Genomic DNA, 9,378 nt, shown 5'->3' with positions numbered 1-9,378 from the left:
ATTTGTTAGTGTGCACTGGTGTTGAGTGTTAGCTAAAGACAACCAATGGTTATTGATCAGAAGTATGCCTCTCTAAAAATACCGTCATTGATTGCATATTTCCAGTAATCTGATTGAGTAAAGCAAATATTACTGAGTGTATACTTTCAGGAGTAAGAAGGAGAACTAATATTTCACTTTCACATCGGGCATTATTTTTGATGGTTTTTTTTAAGTACTACTTAAAAAAATTTATTAAGTACTACTTAATAAATTACATAATTTATTAATCCTTACAGCTAGTTTTCCTTAAGGTATGGAAACCTTCAGATATATAAGAAACGCATGAGATAATTGCTAAAAAAGTATATGTTTCTGGGATGAGATAATGGCTAAAAAAGTATATGTTTCTGGTTTTTTTCCTAAAATGGTTCACTCATACGTTCTAAAAGTCCCAAATCTGTAACTAACAGGCTTCTGTAGGGATTCTCATGCACACTAAGTGTAGAGTCCCCACCTTAAGGACACTGGGGGTAGGGGGTAGGGGAATAGAGAAATGAAACTCTATATCAATAGGTAGAGTTGCAAATGAAAGGACCTATTTGTCTTCTGTATATGGAAATTCTGATGGGATACTTATGAATTTCATTTAAGCCTAGATCCAAACGCTTAAATGCTCTTTCTCCAGGTTTCTGCCTGCTTGTCTCTACTGGACTGCTCTCTACAGACTATCAAGGTTTACTTTCTGAACAACTTCTTTACTCATCCCTGAAAATGGCTCCATTCATACTCGGGTTATTTGCTATAATTCCCAGGTCTACAATGGCAAGTGTAGTGACAGGAGAGATATGTAAATTTGGATCTAGCTAGGAAAAAAGATGGGGAGTGGGCCTGAAGAACCAACAGAGATTGTTACTGGGATATTTATTTATTTATTTATTTTAGTCTGTGTGGATTCATGCACTGACCCAAAGAAATGCATGAGCAGGAATTTTCAGAATAGAAAGAAAATTTTTTGAATACCGAATTGGCAGATAAGCCCTGACTTACTGAGGGAATGTAGGTTACAGAGTGTAGTGGACAAATCCCAAGGCCCCCTGGGGTTAGGGTGTTGGGTCGTGCTGGGAGCTGATTGCTTGGAGGTGAGGATTTTTCTGAGGTCTGACCCCACATCCCTCTGTCTGGTCTCACAGGAAACTATCCAGGAGGTTGTTCTACCTTAGCGCTCAGGAGCAGAAACATAACTTAAGTCAAGATGTTATTTTTAGGTTCAGGCTACTGTTTTCTGTTGCCTTGGGAGTTGATGATCCTCTGAAGGAAAGGTTAGGTCTCTGGGGGAGTGGGGGGGTGGAGAATGAGTTTTAGAACTAGGATTTAAAACAACTAAATTTAATGAAAGGCATACTAGGTTTCAAGAATAGATCAAAATACTCATTGCTAAAAATATTGGAATCTTATTCTTGAGGAAATTAAAAAATGAAAGATTTACGTAGGCAATTGGCAGTCTTAGTCATTTTAGAAAGCTCACCTTTATCCACCTTCTTATTCTTAGGTACAAATATTGTTCAAAAACTCCTTGACATCTTAACAAAGGAGTATTAAGAATGAAACCCCTATCACACCTCTATTTTACTTCCTCAAAATGTTTTTATTTTTAATGGACAAAGGGATAAAAACAAATATTTTTTAAAAATTTCGTATGAGACCCAGAATTGATAATTCTGCAATGTTTTAGTTATAGACAAGAATAGTAAAGTGTATTGCCCACATGAAGAAGAAGAAGAAGAAGAAGAAGAAGAAGAAGAAGAAGAAGAAGAAGAAGAAGAACAACAACAACAACAACAACAACAACAAAGACGACGACGACGACGACGACGACGACGACGACAACAACAACAACAACAACCACCAAAGAAAGAATGCTATTCATGTAATTCAAATAAGGATTTCTAGCTATGCCTTGCTGGGAAACTTGATTTTACCTGATATTCTGTCACTTAAAGATGCCCCATCTTAAAACTGATTTCCCCTGTGTCTTGACCAAACTAACAGGATATAAAAGATTAAAAGATTTCAAACAGCCCTCAGGTTTTTAACAATATAAGGTAAGTAGCTCTCTATTATTGAGTGTTTATAATATGTTAACTCCCACTACAATCCTACAGGGAGGCGCTATAATCATTCTCCTTTTTTAGATAAAGCTATCTGAGATTGTAAGATATTAGATAACCTGGCCAAGATCACATAAGAAATAAATTATAAAGACAGGACTAGAATGCTTTCTGTTTGATCTCAAGACATTATTTTAATCACGATGTCCATCATGCTAGTGACAATAAATTTTATCCTCAAATTCCTAATTTATAACACTATTCCGTAAGGTAGTTGAGAATACAAAATGAATTACACATAAAGTGACTAGGGCAATATTTAAGGACCTTAACTGCAACATGTGAATTGTTGAATCACTGTGGCTTTGGAAGAAACAGTCAAAGTATTGCTAAATAGTTTGTTTATAGTGTTAGGCCAAGAAATAACTCCTATTATGTTTGCTCACAGTTTAATGGTTGAAGATACTTGTATGCCCACTAATGTTGGGGGGCGGGGGGGCAGAATATGAGGCAGTAGCTGGAATATTTGGTGAGCTCTATTGTTACTCAATATTTACAACCAACAAAATCATGTGTGTTTGTTTTTATATATATATATTTTTATTGATTTTTACAGAGAGGAAGGGAGAGAGAGATAGAGAGTTAGAAACATCGATGAGAGAGAAACATCGATCAGCTGCCTCCTGCACATCTCCTTCTGGGGATGTGCCCGCAACCCAGGTACATGCGCTTGACAGGAATGGAACCTGGGACCTTTCAGTCCGCAGGCCGACTCTCTATCCACTGAGCCAAACCAGTTTCGGCCAAAATCATGTTTTGATTTTAAGAAAGGGTTATCATGATATAAATCTTAATTTTACCTCAAATATAAGCATAATTATATCAATATTTAAATTAAGGGGGAAAATTCAACCAAATTTCCTTTAAGCTTTATACAATCTATTTTAGTTTTATAAAATTTTCACTTTTAAATGGTACTCAAATGACAGATTTTTAAAGAAGTAATTCTGACATTTATATGTCTTTATTTTTACAGCTAGTTGTAAATTACTCAGCTTTTCATGTAATGTAATGAGATTTTATATTCCTGGTGTTAAAATCTGAAAAACTGAACTGATTAAATCAGAGGGGTTTTTTCTGCCTTCTTTTCTTTGTAAGAACCATCCTTTAGTGATAATATGACTCATAATTAGCAAAATGCCACCAGAATCTCCTTTAAAGAATACAGCGTCTAAATGAAGAATACCAAAGCAGTCACTTTTGATTTATAATATTAATGATAAACTTTCTATATAACATCCAGTTATACCTGAGAAAATTTTCCTCTTGCCTCTTATTAAAGTTGCAATTCTGGTATTTCCTTCTCTTTTGACTTTTAAGAGCACATTATAAAATTACTAGAGTCCCAGTGTACAAAATATTGTGCATTGTATGTGTGTGTGTGTGGCGGGGGGGGTGTCCCTCAGCCTGGCCTGGGCCCTCTCATAGTCTGGAACCCCTCGCTCCTTACTGCCCGCCTGCAGCATAGGTGGGAGAGGCTCCTGCCACTCCGCTGCGCTCACCAGCCATGAGCCCGGCTGCTGGCTGAGCAGCATTCCCCCTGTGGAAGCACACTGATCACCAGGGGACAGCTCCTGCATTGAGTGTCTGCCCCCTGGTGGTCAGTGCATGTCATAGCGACTGGTCGTTCCACTGTTTGGTCAATTTGCATATTAGGGTTTTATTATTTAGGATGGTTAATATTTTACAAATATGTGATCAACCCAATTAAGAACTTACTTTGCCCACAAATTTTCCTTATATCTGTATATAAGAACCATAACTAAGGAAATGATTTTAATTCTAAAAATTCCTATAAGAATAACTTATTTTTCTGGTAGTGTTCATGAATACTTGCAGATACGCCAAACATAAATCATGAGAATGTGCTATTTGTCCGGATATTAGACCCAGAACGGGTTATTTTCAGGATTTAGCAGATGTGAGGCAATGACACAGGTCATATTCCCAGCTAGACTTGGCAACCCTTGAGTAATAGAAGACAAAACTTGTTAACCTTGACTAGGCTAGAATACACCCCTATATTTTATTTCCCTCACTAGCACATAAGCAGGAACAACTTCTGTTGTCTTCTTAAGCGAATGACTATATCTAATTCTAAAGGTAAAAAACCAAAGTAGTAGGTTATATTTAACTACTGTGTTATGTATAAACTGCCCCTTCAGGGACTTTATAGACAGAGGGGACATCTGACATGATGAAGGTGCTTATGCTAGACAGAAAGACATTATACTCATAATTTTATGCAGTCCCTTTGATACTGTTAAATAACCTGGTTTTTATTTAACAGAAAAGGAACCAAGAGGAGACTAGATGATATAGGCATGCCATTTATACAGCTTTGCCAGGAAGCTGCAGTTAGCATTCTCCAATTCTGTTCCCCCAGATCAATGGAAAACTAGACGAGACAGTTTAGACCCATGCCCAGTAAGGTCTGGGTGACATAGAAAGATGCTTATCTGCCAATCACACCTGAGAGCAAGTCAGTGGCTAGAATAGGTGTGGCCACTGAATGGGTGCAGGCTGAGCTGAGGGACACCCCTCACTATAGGGACACTAGTCCTATATAATAAAAGCCTAATATGCAAATTGTTCGGCCAGGAGTTCAACTGAGAGTTCGGAATAAAAGCCTAATATGCAAATTGTTCGGCCAGGAGTTCGACTGAGAGTTCCGCCGCTTGCTATTACATGTGCTGACCACCAGGGGGTGGTGAGGAACCTGGCTTGTATTGGTGACATGGCGCTAGCAGCAGGTGGCCCACTCCCAACCTATCACCCCACAGACAGCAACCAGCGGTGCTGAGGGAGCTTGGAAGGGGGCCTGGCCCCAATCGAATTGCCTCACAGGCAGGATGGTGGAACAAGTGAGGGGGTGGTGCCATTTATGGGTTAAATATCAAGAATCAGTGCTGTGAGCCTGGGGGCATGAGCTGGAGCCCATTCCCCACAGGCCACCTCGAGGGACCCCACCCATGCATGAATTCGCACACCAGGCCTCTAGTAGAGAAATAACACATACTTTTAAAGTAATTTTATGATAGTAATGATGAATATGATATTATTTATCATTTTGTATCTTGGTTGCCAGGTACTCAGCTAGCTGCTTTTATCTGTAACTCTTACAACAACTCTTCAGGGAAGTTGCTTGAAAGAAGAAAGAGGTTTAGTAGTTACCCAAGATCACATAGCTATGGCATTCTTGAACTAGGATCATAATCCAGTGTTTTATACTTTTCTACTCATGATCTTTCAGCACATGATATTATCTTATCTTATGGACATTCTTTTTCCTCAATATTATACTTTTAAATCTAGACACCATCATTTTGATGGAAACTAAAAGAGCCTTGCTTTCAGTTAATAAATTATAGATTGGCATGTAAACCAAAATATATGACATTGGAGATGCATAGTTAATTCTATATGTTGAAAGCTCATTGAATTTTTTTCCACCTAATAAGATTTAATCTTTTATTTTAAAGCAATTTTATAAAGCATCTTGATACTTAAAATATTTAATCTCTAAGTGGTGACATTTGTTATTAAGAATGTCCAGACTGACATGTGAGCACCAACTTTTGACATCATTTTGTGAATCTAATTTTACAGAAAGCCCTTATTATTCTTTGATTTGTACTTTTACTATCAGTGTATTCATCAAGTCACATTATTTCCCAACAGAGTATTATATATACTTTATTGATTTCAAAGAGGAAGGGATAGGGAGAGATAAGAACCTCAATGAAGAGAGGAAATCATCCATCAGCTGCCTCCTGCACATCCCCTATTGTGGATCAAGCCCACAATACAATCATATGCCACGACTGGGAATTGAACTGTGACCTCCTGATTTGTAAGTCAGTGCTCAACCACTGAGCCACACCAGCTGGCCCCAACAGAGTATTTTAAATTTGGTATCTGTAGTAATAGATTTACATGCAATTTTAACTCATTTCTTTCAGCCTGGCAGCTAAAAACAAAATAATAAGAGTTTAGAGATAGAAAGTATTTATTAGGAGTCCTGTCTGAATAAGATGAATAATTATAAAAAGATGTAATTTTATAATGAAATGAATTAAGTCTGACGATGGAGTTCTCCTTTTTCTCACTTGAGACATCTCATCAAAGCAGTGTAACCTTCAATAGCCAACAAAGGGCTATTGCTAAACTCAATGATCTCTTTTATTTCTTATGATCCCAACTTTACCCTTCAAGGGAACTAGTCTTGCTAATATGTAAAATTTTGGGGAAATGAAAACAAGAAAGTAAAACTGAATATGGATATTATTTAAGAAAAAAAAGGGGTGGGGGGAAATAGCCTCACTTATGCTGGAAGCCTATGATACAAAACCTAGATTTAACACCTAGCCTAATTGCAATTTCAAACTTCTCCAGAAATGCAACATTAATCAACCAGTTGGCATTTTCTGGTCAATACTAATTAGGTCTTATGGGTCCTATCCATTCCCCACAGAAAGAAGAAGCAATCTGCATGATATAAACTTTGCTTGTCTCTTCACCTCAAAAAGATTTCCTGACTTCAAAGCAATTCTTTCTTTTCTTTTGCTAATAGCTCCCTGGCCCCACCCTTCATCCTATAAAAGCATTCCATTTTGTCCAAGCCATCAAGTGCCCTTCTAGTGGCTAGACGAAATACTGCACTATTCATGAATCTTTTAATAGAGCCAACTAGATTTTTAAGTTTACTGGGCTGAGTGTTGTTTTTAACAGCATGTAAATCTTGGTATTTTAGACGGAAAGACCAGACTTCTAAGAAAAATAGGGTTGGAAATCACAACATAATCCCTTTATAAAAATGTGTTTAATTTTTAAATAAATAGACTATAGAAAGGATAAAACTGGGAGCATCTGAGAAAAATATTGACACATAAAATCTCTGTGACATTTTCTGTCAAAGGCAATCTGGAAAAGACATATGGAGTGGTGGCAGATGCTATGTAATCAAAAAGAAAAAAAAACAAAGTCTTTATCTACATATTTCAGAGGCATTATGAAGGGTAGAGCACATACATTTCAGGAGAGACAGAAGAGAGAAGTGAGGTCCTGATGGCTGAGAATCCCCCAAATGGTAGTCACTTAAATCCAAAATGTACTTATTGAATGCTGGACAAACTCTCACTATTGGCTTACATATATAGAAACAACTTTGTGTGTTCTCTGCGAGCCAGAAAATAATTAAATATCAGTTATGATGTAATCATTTTCATGGCTTTCTCATTTTCTTAAAGTTATAGCTTCTTTCTTATACTCTTGTTATTTTTTTACATTTGTCATCCATTTTAAATTATGTTATAAGAATGAATATTAATGATTTCATTTAATAACTATTTATAGAGTCTTTAGTCTGTGAAAGTTAACATACCAGGTTCAAGCGCTCTATGAGATAGAAAATTCCTCAAAGAAAAAGATGCAGTATAGGTAAAAATAGCAGGTGGTTAGTTCAGCCAAATTTGTATCTTAGTTTGTGCTTCACTTAAAATTTAACTGTGCTCTACTCAGAGTAGATACTTTAAAAGACTTGTTGACTGAGTGAATGAATGGTTCAAACTTATTTATACACATTTTGCCACATTCTCATTAAAAGAACTAGCATGCAACATTTTGGGTTTGGCCACAGTGAAATTTTGACTTGTGTTAGTCTTATACATAAGATCAATACATAAGTACCTGAAATTTATTCTTTCCAATGAAGAAAAAATTATTCTTGCTATTTTGGTTTCTGCAACTTTAAATTGAACAAACCAGCAAGAAATTTGATTCATACCGTTGGTGGCAAAAACAGTATCAGAATGTTACTGGCAATTTGACCTCTAGGTAGCAAACCTTGGTATTTGAGCTCCAGCTCAGAAAAAATTCAGAGCCAAGAATCAAATACAAGCAAAAGTTTATTAAGAAAGTCACAGAGGTAGGCCTGGCCAGCATGGCTCAGTGGTTGGGTATTGACCCATGAACCAGGAGGTCACGATTTGATTCCTGGTCAGGGCACATGAACAGGTTGCTACTGAATCCCTGGCAGGGGGTGTGTAGGAGGTAGTGGATTGATGATTCTGTCTTATCATTGATGTTTCTAACTCTCTCCCCTTCTCCCTTCTTTACTCTCAAAAAAAAAAAAATTTTTTTTTTAAAATAAAAGAAAGTCACAGAGGTAGAAGAAGCAAGGCATGGAAATGAGACAGAACAGTAAGCCAGGACAGCTGAAATAGAGAAACAGATAGATAGCTAACCAAAATGACAGAACAATTACAGCAGATACGAAGGTCACCGCCTTAGAAATAACATCTAGGCCTCAGTTGAATTTCAGCTACAGACACAGAAAAGCAGCAAAACCAGGTGGGCTATACCAGGACCAGCTGCAATGACTATGGACCCCCTGCCCTGACCCTGACCAAGACCCTGAAGGAGCCCAGCAGTGTGTGGGCTTCCCTGTGGGTGCCCAGCATGTCTATCCAGTGGTGTGTCGATCTCCCCACCCCCACTTCTTCTATGCTAAGCCTTTCCTTGTTTAACTGTCCCGAGCTTTAATAAACATTCCCTCATTGTCACTTGGACTTTTGTTGTGAACTTTTTCCTTCATGAAGTCGTGAACCCACACACTACTGGCTGGTCCTAGCAGACCCGCCAAGGGGCAGGTTCCCTTTCTGGTCACAAAAGAAGTGAGCCAGCTGGGCTGTGTGAGCTCAGGGAATAAGTTACAGAGGCAAAAGTAAGGCCCTTAGAGCTTAGGAGAAAGAGAAGAGGCAAGGAAAATACCCTGGGGGAAGGGAAGAGGGAAGGGAATGGGCATGTTCCATGTGCTCCATAGAGACAGCTACACTGGATCCTCTGTCTTGAGGATATTTACCTGAAAGTCTCAGGGGAGGATCCCAATAAAATATTCATCAACTTTCCAGATGTGTTCTTTTGGGTCATAGTCTCTATTGATTGGTTCGCAGCAGGAGAGGGGGTCACTAGCCATTGCAGATGGTTCTAATGTCAGCCATGGCATCAACTTGTTTGATTTTACTGCTTTTCTGGGCCTGGAGCTGATATATCACTGAGGCCGACCAGCAATATGCTGGGGGAGGAAAGGTTGCCCTGGAAACAAGGTCCTTGTCTTCCCAGTTTTGCCTGTTGGGCACTCGGAGCTTTCAGCCCCGGTGACCTATAACTGGCCCATCGTTCTTGCTCTTCGCAAGTCTGTCAAGCTGCCTACCACAATACTATGGCT

The 9,378-nt window shown here is 38.2% G+C and overlaps 1 protein-coding gene across 1 annotated transcript in view; it reads right to left on the bottom strand.

Annotated features, from left to right (window-relative positions):
• The window catches only part of CRISP1 (cysteine rich secretory protein 1), a 40,159-nt gene extending 31,079 nt beyond the window's left edge, over positions 1–9,080 (bottom strand). Inside the window, exon 1 of the mRNA XM_006765724.1 lies at positions 9,013–9,080. Coding sequence (XP_006765787.1) covers positions 9,013–9,080 — 68 coding nt within the window. The remainder of the gene's footprint in view (positions 1–9,012) is intronic.
• Between the last annotated feature and the right edge of the window lie 298 nt (positions 9,081–9,378).

Source organism: Myotis davidii, unplaced genomic scaffold (assembly GCF_000327345.1).
Source record: "Myotis davidii unplaced genomic scaffold, ASM32734v1 scaffold240, whole genome shotgun sequence".
Lineage (NCBI taxonomy): Eukaryota > Metazoa > Chordata > Mammalia > Chiroptera > Vespertilionidae > Myotis > Myotis davidii.
This window is presented reverse-complemented; position numbering and strand designations above follow the sequence as displayed.